General features: G+C 38.3%; 1 protein-coding gene across 2 annotated transcripts in view; it reads left to right on the forward strand.

Moving 5' to 3' along the window:
* The window catches only part of EEA1 (early endosome antigen 1), a 78795-nt gene that overhangs the window by 54940 nt on the left and 11148 nt on the right, over positions 1–12707 (forward strand). For both annotated transcript variants that reach the window (XM_050908909.1, XM_050908992.1), the window contains 6 exons: positions 893–994; positions 2430–2624; positions 3482–3664; positions 9871–10056; positions 10518–10649; positions 12471–12656. In XM_050908909.1, the coding sequence (XP_050764866.1) occupies positions 893–994; positions 2430–2624; positions 3482–3664; positions 9871–10056; positions 10518–10649; positions 12471–12656 (984 nt within the window). The remainder of the gene's footprint in view (positions 1–892; positions 995–2429; positions 2625–3481; positions 3665–9870; positions 10057–10517; positions 10650–12470; positions 12657–12707) is intronic.

Genomic DNA, 12707 nt, shown 5'->3' on the forward strand with positions numbered 1-12707 from the left:
GCCACCAGAGCAACCTATTATGGTAAAGAAAGTGAACTCTCACTAGTCTTAAAATACACCTTTTTCTTCCCTCTTTTGCTTTGTTGGTGATATGAATGGGCACTATATGAATACATGTTTTATAGATTTTCTTATACAGTTGTTCTGACACACCTGCCTCAGACATGGTAGGGGTGTCTTTCTTATTCCCTTCTCATCTTACATGTCACCATTTCCCAGAACCCGTTCAGAGCTGCTTTTATTCTGATCTAAAAAAAATTCTGCTCCTAGTTAAAAATACCATTTTTTCCTTTACTCTTTCAGCTTTTTAAGATAAGCCTTTTTGTTTGCTTTACTTAGTTACTGCTGTTTAAATATTTGTTTCTCCTAAAAACTTGAAGGATTTTCTCCCCAGTTTAGACTTAAAGATAGGAGTCCAGATTCTGCTTCTAATTCTGTAGTCATTTGGAGGCTCGCCACTGTCTTAAGTGTATAGTATTCGGGCTTAAAATGTAGTTGTGTCTGCATACAAGTCCCGCAAATGTACTTGCTTGTGAGTTTTAGAACATCAAGAAATCTTGGATCCTGAGGAAAGCGATGAGCCTACTGCTTCCCACGAGAAGGAGGAGGGCTGCCAACATCAGCTTCAAGCAGGGAGACTATCCCTAATCAGAAAAACTCTTTGGCACAGGGCTGTATTTGTTAGTACAGGGTATCAGCTGTGTTCAGCTTAGGTTTAGCACTGTTAAAGTTTTGAGAAGTTTTGAGCTGAAAATATGTCTGCAGCTGAGAAGGAAAGCTTTTTAACTGAAAAGGAAAGCATTATTTTTCAAGGCTTTGTAGATCCTGCAAAAGTACCTGGTACCCGGTCTTAGAAGCTCACAGGAATATTTCCTTGTCTTATGTTTTTTAGGAAAAATCTTGCCAAGAAGTAAAACACCAGCTCCAGGTACAAACAGAGTCTGTAGCTAAAGAGAGGAATGAATTGAAAAACTCACTGGAAAAAAAGGAGGGGGTAAGCTGTCCGCTTAGTTTCAAAAATCTAGAAACCAATAATAGTAATAAATGTTTAGAAGATTCGTTTTCAGTCTCACATGCTGAGACTGATGAGAGATAAAGAGGTTGCAGTTCTCAAATTGTAACCTACCTGTGGCACTGAAATAAGGTGGTACTAAAAATTTACTAGATGTTAAAATGAAGCTTTAAAATACAAGTTTTACTCCTACCTTTCTGTGCCCCACATACCTTAGTGGGGCATTTTAGCCCTTCAGGTTTTTTCGTTAGTGAAATTTACTTGGTATTACCATGTTCTCATTTTTTTTCATACTTTCATACAATAAATGTTGTTATCTTGTATCCTTAGATCTGTTTTAGTCTCAGGCCTAATCAGTATGTTCTCTGTGTGGTTGACAGGACATTTTCAGATAGCCTTGAAGGATTTAGTTGCTTTTCCAAACTTGTGTAAGTCACTTGCCTGTGACTACATAAGGACCAAATGTACTTCTTTTTTAAAGATGAGCATTCAGACTGCAAAATCATGTAGTCCAGCTGGCAGCCTGAAGGCCAAATCCGCTTTCATGGATTTCTTTACCCAAGCTGACAGCTGTTTCCTAAAGGAATCAGAAAAGATATGATCAGTGGACACAGTTTGATGGACTGTGATGGGCTCTTACTGCCTGAAAGAGGGTTTGTGGATGTGCAGGTGTGATGATAATTGCTTTGTGACTACTGCTGCTACTCCTCTGGCTCCTCTCTCGTTCAGCAGAAGCACTATGGTGCTCTGTGGCAAGTGCAGGAGGATGAGTTTGGTACCGGCTGCAGTTGGCAGCAGGAGAGTCCAGACCACTGCTGGCTTGAGAAAAGTTGCCTGCTCTTAATTTTGAATGGTGAAAAAAGACTGCAGTTCCTCTAAGGGTAGGAAATTGGGAATAACAGATGATTTTAATGTGTTGTGGTAGCTCTTAAAATCTACTTGCCAGTGTTCGACCACCTAGCTCTGAAGCAGCAGGTAGCAGCAGCGGCACTGCGGGATGGTCTGGTTCTGTGTACAAGAAATAACAGTAACATACTTGGAAACTGTTTCCTTCAAATAATCTCCAACACTTCGTAAAAATGTAAACATGTGCATACTGGATCACAGGAAAGGTATAGCTTGGTATCTGGTCTCTGGCAGAGGAAAGTAGCAGATGCTACAAAAGTAGAGTAGGGCAAGCCTTTCAGATTCCTACAATCAGGGGATTCTCCTCAGCTTCTAGCAGTCTTTTGGGAGCTGATTTCTTGAAGCTTTAACAGCTTTGACCAGTTTTTCATCTGTAAAATTGTCTGTTTGCTTTTTGAAGTACATAATCTGTCATCCGCACAGTTCAATAGGCAGTTTCACATACTACAGCATGTACAAATAGTGATTTAAGTTAAAATTATATACAGTTATTTAATATTTTTGAATATAGATTTCTAAGCAGTTGTCGATAGAACTTGATTCAGCACGAGCACAAATACTGGAAATTCAGGGTCTTCTGAAGGAGAAAGAAAAAAGCGAGCAACATCTCCAGGGAAAGCTGAGAGAGTTAAAGGAATCTTTTGAGCAGAAGAAAAAACATAGTGAGACACTGCAAGCTGAATTAAAAACTGCCCTTTTAGAAAAGGTAAGACTGGCCTCTCTTACTCCTTTAAGAAAATTAATGTAAATTTCTCTGATAAATGCTGCAGCTTTTATGTCAATATCTTTGTGATAAACAGCTGTTTGCTGTAGTCTTGTTGGAAATGATAAGGTCAGGATGTGGAAACAAGGTCTTCAGTTGCTGTTGGAGATAGAAACAACAACATGAGCAACAATAATAATAAAGTAAAAAGAACCAGTGCTGAAATACGAATTCTGTAGGAATTGAGTTTCAATAAAGTGATAAAAATGGCTAGGTTGAATGTGTTTATTTTGCTTCAGGAGCATGCTATGAGGCAAGAGCTGCCATTTTCTTGTAAAGCAGTAGAATTTTGTGAGAGTAGTTTAGACAAACTCTGCAGTGTTTTGGAATGTCCATGGCAGTTTTAAACCAAGTCTTCTCTTATTATACCAAAAGAATTTATCTGAGTGACAGTATGAAACTCATAAACCATAATGGAAAGAGTTCAAATGTCTTACAACATTAGGGAATGTTGTGTTGTGTGCCATGCACTGTTAAATGTTGCTCCAGCTTTGGCTGCCCTGTGCTGCATGATGATATTTGTGCTTTAGTCAGTCTGTGGAAACTTTAGGACTTGGAAACATTATTTAGATTTTTAATGTTTGATCTTAATGTGTTTCACTTAGTCTTTTGACATGAATTAAATTTTGTTGTTAGTTACAAAATATTACTGTAAAATCACAAACATCAGATTACTGAACTGCTATTTCGTAAGTGGGAAAAAAAATCTCGTCTTGCAGTAGAAATGCAGTTTATTGAAATGATTAAGCTTACTTTACTGTGTGTAACTTTAATTGAAACTTCCTATGCTTATGTTTCAGGCAGAACTGGAGAATAAACTGCAACAGCAGTCTATTTTGTCAGCACAGGAGCTTAAAGCAGAGAAAGTCAAGCTAGCAGACTTACAGAAGACCCATGAAAAACATAAGGAAAACGTGGAGAAGCTGCAGCTTGACCTTTATGGGAAAGAGTCTGAGCTGCTGGCAACCAGGCAAGACCTTAAGGTACTTACAGTCATTTTAATGTTATATGTGACTTAGTAGATCTGTTTATATCCTTTTTGAAGACCAAGAAACAGTGCAAGAACTGTATAGGCGGAAAAAAGCTCTTCTGCTATATATAGAATTTGGTGCTGTTCAGTCCCTTCCCCTGAGACAAAGGACATGCTGAAACTAATTTAAAGCCAAAGATATTTGCCAATTTACCCGAAATACCCTTGCATTTGTGCAGCAGCAAAGTGAAAGATGATTTATTTTTGTATTCTTTTAAGAGTTAATTTTTTGTGTTGCTTTTTCTTGTTATATATTGTAGCTTTCAGCTAATTTAAACAGCATAGCTAATTAGGGCAAAGTCTCTGCCAGCATGTGAGTAACCACTATCTTCTAGATGATTTAACTAGAATTTTAGTTGTCAGTCTTTTCCCATGTCTTTCCCCCTTCTGCTTCTTCCTGGCTGATTGTAGACGTTAAGAGATGTCAAACTAATAGAAACAGTAGGTTTAGGGACCTGCCCGGAATACAAGTGTCCGAACTTAGTCCTTGAAGTTTTTGCTATTCCTAAGCTGAATTTATCTCATTTGGTGTTAGGGTGTAGTGCCTTCAAAGAGGTATTGCTGGGAGTTGAGTCAGTCAGCAAAGGTGTTTTTTGTCCTTTTTTCTGCCCTCCTCCTTCATGTCAGTGCTAAGCCAATGCTCCAGTTGGTCCCAGGACATACTGTGCTGCAGAGACTGGCTGTCTGCTGCTGCAGGATGTGTAGCTTTGGCACTCTTCACTTCAGATGAATCCCACTGCAGCTTTGTCTGTGCCTGTCTGACACTGTTGTTCTAGGCGCTTCTGAAGTTTATGGAGAGAAACAGGCACTTTGGGAGGACAGATCATCTGATCTGTTTTAGATGTCAGCTTCCATTTGCTTCGTTAGGTATAAAGGGAGCCTTTGGTGACTGCTTAGATTTCATCACTCCCTTTCACCTGTCCCAGTGGAGGCCTTTCAGTCCCACCACTGAAATCGTTAAAGGTCTTGTGGCTGTTTCAGATAGGCCCATGCGAGCTGTGGAGCCCTAGCCAAACTCCAGGTTCAGGGTTATTTTAAGAAAAAGAGAAATAGCTCCTTTACATATAGGCCACTGGAGTTTTATTAATCTTACTCCTCCTCTGTAGCATTAGATTACCTGCCATATTTCCCAGCGGGTTACAGAAGCTTTACTTTCAGTGCAGCTTCGTTGAATCGCTATGTTAAATTGTGAAGAACTTCAGCACGATTAACAAGCAACAGTGGTTTAAACACACTCTTTCTTATGGTTAGTTACTATAGCACATGTACCTCTGTGAGTTAATTTCCTGCAATGCATTTGGATCAACATTTGGTAATGCAATGACCTGTAAAAGCATTGGATGTGCTCAGTAACCGGGTTTCTTGGTATAGTTTTCATTTAAGTATCGCTTGTTGCAAAAATAGCTCTGAATAAGTATTATTAAACCAGCTTGATGACTTCTAGTTCTGGCAAGTATAAAATAGGACAGTAGGCATCCCGCATGCTTTTAAACCTTAATGGGGATGGTAGCGAAAGAGAGAGAACATCCATGAAAAAAGGTAAAATAAAGTGATGGCAATGGGAAAACAAGATTTTCAAGATGAGCAATCAGGTAACTTGAATTATTATGTAAATCTCTGTGGAGCCTGGAGAGCCTGAGGAAGATTGGGGTTGTCAGTACTGAAGTGATGGACCAACTTGGAGGCTGTTTGCTCAATTCAAAAAATTTTTTTAAAAACGTACTTTAATTAGGATTAGTGAGGTCTGCTTGCCACCACTTTTTTCTGTAACATGTAGAAGAGGGAAAAGGTGGGGAGCCGATGTGGATGTGCTGCCTCATTTCAATGTTAACCTGAAGAGGCAGTGATAACTTGTCTTAGAAGACTGCAAAGGAAAAAGCACATTCAGAAAGCCTCAGCATGATAATGTTAGTCTTGAGAGCTGAATATCAAAATGCCACTCAAGTCAGAAGAACTTTATGGTAGAGTTTCACAGTCCAATTCAAAGTCAGTTGTCTGGATTATGTTTTGTCTTGGGTGAGTTACTTAATAAAAGTAGATAATTTGAGCCAGAGCTATGGATTTTGATTAAAGTTTGGAACCAAAGCTGATGGGTGGGCTGGGGTTTGGACTGGTCTTAATCTTATTAGTAGGCAGTAGTAGAAGTTCTTAAAATGTGTATGTAAGGTGAGCTTGGGTGTCTTTCAGTGCACGGTTTTTAGTAGAGATATGAACTCCCTGCACAGCTGGTGTTGACTCAGCACAGTTTGAAGCCCAGCATTGCCCAGGACAGGCATGGCCAGGCCCTATCGTGAGATCCTAGCAATGCTAGGTTTTCTTTAGTTAAAAATACTACAAGGGAGAAGTTAAATATTCTCACGTGGTGTAGCACCGTGCTATCGGTGAGGCCAAGGTTTCAGGCGTGGGGATAGATCATAAAAGGCCGTACAACGTATGGGTGACATGAGTAGGGCGGTAGGTCTAGTTCCTGGGAGACGAAGGCAGGAGTTGGGCCGTACACAGAGCACCATCTGCTGGCATCTGTTCGGAATATCACTGCTGGGATCCCTGGCTCATCTCCGGCTGGGAGGCTAAGGTGTGACTGAAAAGTGAGCAGATGCTTCTGTGAAATTTTGCAGTTGGAGATACAGCATTGCATGAGAGAGAGCCGCAGAGCGGGCAGCTGCTCTCTGCAGTGCCATCAGCATGGCTGAATCCTACCTTCTGGTTCAATAACAGAAGATCCTAGCTATGTAGCTGTAGCCAGATGCAAACTTTGAAGCTCTAAGTCTTGCAGAGGAAAAGTGAGAAGTGTTGTAACAAAATCGGAAGTGAGAACGTTAACGATTTTATGGATACTATTTGCTGCAAATGTACTTTAGTTTAAAAATGCACTGTCTATGACAGTAACTACACTCATGCGTTTTTGTCTCTGTGACTGGAAAAGGAAATTGGGTAGGATTTGAGTGCTTGTAAAAGCTATAGTTTTTGATAAAAAGAATATATATAATAAAGAATACCACTAAATATTTTTGTATACATATCTACACACACATATATACAAATATATGTGTGTATATATAAGATATAAATACTTTTTGTGTACACACATACACAAAATATTTGATGGTTGGGTTTTTTTTGTGGAAAAGGCATTTTTTTATATAGAAGAGTTAATAAAAATGCAGAACTGTTATTTTTGCCTTGATTTTGAGTTAGTGCAAACATACTTTGTGTGAATCCTGCTCTCCTGAGCTCTGCCAAGTATCCTTCAGTCTTGGCATTTGTGCTTTTTGTAGTCAGTCCTGGTTTCCTCTGTGTTCTCAAAAGAATGTTTCTTTGCCTCCAATATTGGCATCACTGTCAGTGTACCTTCAGTGGACGTTCTGGGACAATATTCATGCTGCCAAACCTCAGGTCTGTAAGTCAGGAGCCTAAGTTGCCTAGTCAGTCTAACCCTTCTTCTTAGGAAGTGAAGAGACATCAGATTAGCATCTGTGAATAATTTAATGTCTCTCCTTGTGGACTGGGATCAGGGAGCACACAGACTAAAATGCTTATTTGTGCACCTCACTTAGGTGGAATGAATCCAGGCCCTACCACCCAGCTAGGACCAGTTCTGCTCTTGGCACTGTGATTTGCACTGCAACAGCCCAAGCTGTAGTGAATCAGACTGTGATATCTTCTTTTTATTTATTTACTTAAACTCTATGCCAGTCATCCTAGCATCTGTTTTTATTTACAAAAATAAGTACAGATTGGCATCTTCTGTTCTGTACCTTTTCCTTGCATTCAGTTTTGTTTGTCATCCTAAAGAGCAATCTCATGACTGAGGGTATCTTGTTGGGAGAACACCTATCATATTCTGGGAACAATGGTAATTAAATAAGGTAAATGGCATCAGATGTTTTGAGAGGTGATTTTATGTTAAAGATGTGAGCTCCTCAGCAGTCCAAAAGAATCTGGCTGAATTACGGTCTCAGTGGAGACTGAGCCAGGAGCAAGGATAATAACTGGAATGTTTAACCATGTGCCAGAAGATTTCTGCTCATTTCCAAAGGATGCTGTGAGGGACTTGGGAGCAAAGCAGAAAGAAAGGCATGAATAGATAGAAGGTTGATTTACTGTTAAAATTATATCGAATGGTTTCCCAGTTAAGGTAGGTAGCATCATTATTAATCACAGCACAATTAGGAGGCACTTGTATATGTAAGCTATAGTATGCTAAATTGTAGGCAAAATTCAGAGTCTCTTATATTACAAACTACTGAATTATAGACGTGTTTGTGCATAATACAGTGCAGAGTAGGCTGAATACTGGCTCCCCTTATAAAAACATTTACATTGTCCTAGCCTAGGTGTAGACACAATGAGATAACCTGTCCAGTGTAGACACTTTGGTGGGGGGGTGTTGAGAGAGGAGTATCCCCTGTGTGAGGCTTTTAATTTGGGTGTCACTATCCACTTCATCAAATTTCATCATCCTGTGCTAACAAATTGGATGTAACCACGTTTCTTCTACTGGAAACAAATTTGAATAAAAGCTGTGGCTTCATTATGTTTCTTTCTAAAACTGCAGAGTCTATTGGGTTTTCCTGTGAAGATGTTATATGATGATGCTACACTTCCCATCCTTTCTCATTGTTAAGAAAATATGGTACTCCACTGCCCACAGCAGAGCAGAGAGGGATAATTTGGCTTTCTGAAAGACCCGCCCTGCTGAAAGCTTGAAATTGCAAAAGCACCTCCTATTTTGCTTTAAAAAATTTCTAAGTTAACACCTTGTGAAGTGCTAAGTAGTAAACTCTAATAGTTCAGAAAGCAAATAAAATAATTTGTCTGCAAATTAATTTTGAAAGCCAGTGTGAGCTTTTTAAGAGCCACTGGGGTGGTTGAAAATGCTATTGAATCAGCAGTGTTCCATCATTGGTGTTTCAAACTAAGTCTGACTCTACAGGCAAAATACTTTAGACATTACAAGGGAGGGTTAAGAGGCATCAGAAATCAATTTGTTTTTAAATCAACACGGGACTGGCTAAAGCATATGCATAATTAAGTGAAGTCAAAGTTGTGCTTATTGTTCCTTTTAAAATCACTAACCTTCAACAAGAGGTTTGATTAGGATTTAAGTGAGAGCTTCAAAAACAATTTAGTTTATCTTGAAAGAATTTAAATCGTTACTGGTGCACTGAAGGTAATAAACTTATTACTAATAATAAATCTCCTCACCTCACATTCTGTGTCTTAGCGTCAAAATTTTCCATAAAATACCAATATTTTGGAGGAGTGGAGGATAAGTTTGGTATTTTTCTTTCTCATTGGTTCCTTGTGAAGGAAAATGCTTCTAAGTGGAGCTAGTCCTTGCCTAAGCCGAAAGCTTTAAAAAAAATAACCTCCAGAATACTAAGTCAGGAAGAACCCCAAAGTTTGACTTTGCTGTGAACAAATAGAATGAGCCTTGTGTGCAAGTTTTAGGTTGTTTCTTCGTTTTTTGCGACCTGTTGTAGAGAGATACATCCAAGTTCTTTTTCTAGGTAATGGGGAGAGTTGGAGGCAAAGTAAAATATAATCTGTAGTAGATTTTGAATGGAAGTTTAAATTTTGTGTTTAAAATGCTGATGCAGCAGAGACTGTGAAACATTTTGCCCTGATACTAGCATTTTTAGCTTGTACATTTCACTTGAAGATTTTCAAAAATTTTACAGTTGTCCTAGCACTAGCTTCATTAAATCACTGGTAAAAAATAGCATTGAATGACTATTGAAATCTTCACAGTATAGCTTCACTGCCTCTTAAGTAACAGCTGTCTAGAGTTACAGAGCAGCTGATTTGCCCAGAGAATAAAATAAATTTGTGTGAGCAAATTCAAGTTCATTCTCTTTTCATCAGCCACCTTTCATTCTCTGCCCTTTTGTATGTTTTCACCATTTTCTCTGTGGAAGGATGCAAGCTGGAATATGTACAGTAAGGTATTGCTGCTGGAAATGGTACTGGGGTAGTTTCTTTTACTTATGGTAACCTCGTAACCTAGAATTTTCTGTAACTATGCTTTGTCAACATTTGAAGCTAAATGTTGCACGCTAGATAACAATTTTTCCATGTGCAAAATGTTTAAGTGACTGTTGAGTATCTGAAGCTTTTATACTGACAGATAATTTGCAGAACTCTCTTTGTAATTAGTCCACAGAAGAAAAACTTGCTCTGGCTCAAGAAGAATTAGTTTCCAGCAGAAATCGAATTGCTAGCAATAATCAGCAGATTCAGGAACTGAAGAAAGCAAAGTCTACACTGGAGCAGGATGCATCAAAGAAGGAGCAGCAGCTGGGCGAGAAGACCAAAATGTTACAGGATCTTCAGAATGACAGGGTAAATGCCTCTGTCTTTTGAAATCTTCACATAGACACATCCACCCCACGCAGGCACCCTTTATTAATTTCTGTTACATCTCTAAACGAGGGATATTTTGAGGGCATAGCACTGTTGTAGTGCATAGCAGTGGCAGTTTTACTGAACCTCTGGTGCAAAGACTTTTAACAGACAGTTGAAGTGAATTTGGTTTGAAATAGGCTGTTAATTTGTTCTAAGTGGCTAGACAGGTGGAAAAATGTTAGTTTTAAATCTAAAACTGCAAGCATGCTGCTAATTGTTTGCACTGCTAATTGTTTGCACTACGAACTGTGGCTAGAGATATATGGCAGTTATTTCCCCTTAATTGCAAAGCCTCCAAGTAGGTTTTGGGCCCTGGATGGTTTTTTGTTTGTTTGGGTTTTTTTATTTTGTGAACTTGGAAGAAGTACCTTTTCTAGCACTTGTTATTTTTCTTCAAGATTTTGAAAGAAAAAGACTTGGCTAATGAAAAATGTAAAACAACAGAGCTCCAGGAAATAAGGAGTAGACTTGAAAAAGAAAGTGCCAAGCTGGGTGAAGAGCTTAGAGCCTGCAAGCAAGAGTTTGAGAAGGTATATTGAGACAAACTGAGTCTTCATGTGGTTGGTTATCTGATAAGAAATATGTGCCTACTCAGTAGATGTTGTCTGGAATGGCTTTGCAAAGGTGGTTGCTGTAAATATCAGTATTACAGGTAAGGGAACCAAAGCACAGATTTCGTTGAGGTTCCTGAGCAATGCTGACTTGATTAGTGATAATCCTGGAGCACCGGTGCCCAGTGTTCTTGGCCAGGTGGACCACATAACTTGTCTTAGCTTCAGGATGGGTTGTATGTCCTGGCTTTTCTTCTGTTCCACTGTAGATTCACTGTGCGTACCCTTGCTTGACTATTCTGAAGTGCAGAAAAGATGTCCAAAAGTGTCATGAATGTGAAGTTTCCCAGATATTCTAGGCACATCTGGTACTTCTCAAGGATGTGTGGTAGAATTGAAACTCCCTTGATGTGCTTGTGTTTCTTAAAATGTCTTAAAAAGTCACAGTCGGGGAAGAAACAATGTCAGGAGCCTCATAAAAGACTTACTCTCTTCCAAAATCATAACAATCAAATGAGCTCTCTAAAGGGTAAAAGTTTGGAGGCTTTAATTACATAATTTTTAGTCTTCAGTAAAACTGACTATTTCTTGCCACATTCTACGTATTTCATTTTTTAGTCTCTGTAGAAACAAACACTCCTAAAAGGCTGTAGTTTGTGTTTTCCGTATTATACTATTAGTAGTTGTATTTGCATCTGTTAAGCACACAGTATAAATGCAGGTACAGTCCCTATATGCTAATAAAAATAAAGTAATGTGATATCCTATGAGTTTCAGATGTTCTTTTGTTCTCCAGTGTTTAGAAAATGGTCTCTTATTTTTAGATAGAAGTCTGTACTTTGTTTCTGTCAAGCAGTCTATGCCCAGTACTTTCTTGGATTTTGGGGAAACGTCATTGTAATTCTCGTCGTTCCTAAAATCTCTATTCTAAAGAAGAAAATTTATAAAGATGTATATAAAATGTGTGTACACCAATGGCAGCTTAATATTCATCACTCGATCTCCCTACAAGCAATCAGACTAAAACAGAAATTGTCTCCTAAAGGCTTATACTCTGTTTCCCATCTCCTACTAAGGAATGGATAGATATGCATCTATAGGGCATCCCCCTGTCCTCAGGATACGTTCTCTTGCTGTCTTTGGTTTAGTTTTATTTTGTGATGCAAATTTTGATTTATGGAAAACTGGCAACCCCTATTAGTCTGTTAGTACCTGCATGCTTGGCTGTGTAATTTTAAGGAAAATGATTCCTATAAATTTAACTAACTATTCTACTTCAGGATTTTTTGTTTTATTACAGAAGAACAAGTAAAACTAATATTTAAAACCAAATGTATCATCCTACTTCCTTAAAACATAGGGTAATTATTTATACATTTAAGACTAATAGAAACTAGCTTTCTTCCATCAGTGTTTGGTTTTTACATTGTCATTACGACGCTTTTAACCTCATTATTGCAACCGGAGAGCAATGTGAAGTAAATTTTAGAACAGACTCTAGAAAATGACAATGGACGTATCTTTTCAAAGAACTGTAGAAAATAATCCAACAGAGCTTCCACTACTTTAGTAGAAACATACACTAAATTTATTTTAAAAATTCATAATATTAGGTATAAGTTTAAAATCTTTGATCATGAATATCACGGATACTTTGTGCTATAAAATCATCCTTTCCTCCAGTGGTAAAACTAAAAATTATTGCTGTCCTCTCCTTGGAAAGAATTACAGTAATTTTGGATTTAAATAATTTACATTTTCAATGTTGCTACTTTAACTTTGAGCTCTGTATCCTAACAGGAGGTGGCAAATCTCAAGGATGCAAAACAGCTATTGATTCAACAGAAATTAGAGCTGCAGAGCAAAATAGATAATATGAATTCAGCTCTGGAACAGGAGAAAAAAACCCATCAAGCTGTCAAAGATCAGCTGAAAAAGAGAGAAGAGGAGCTGAAGAAAGAATGTGCTGAAATTGAAGCTAAACTGGTTAGTATGTTAGAGAGTATAAGACTTGTTTTGTGAACACGCCTTTGGATT

The sequence above is a fragment of the Gymnogyps californianus genome, chromosome 1 (assembly GCF_018139145.2).
Source record: "Gymnogyps californianus isolate 813 chromosome 1, ASM1813914v2, whole genome shotgun sequence".
Taxonomy (NCBI): Eukaryota; Metazoa; Chordata; class Aves; order Accipitriformes; family Cathartidae; genus Gymnogyps; species Gymnogyps californianus.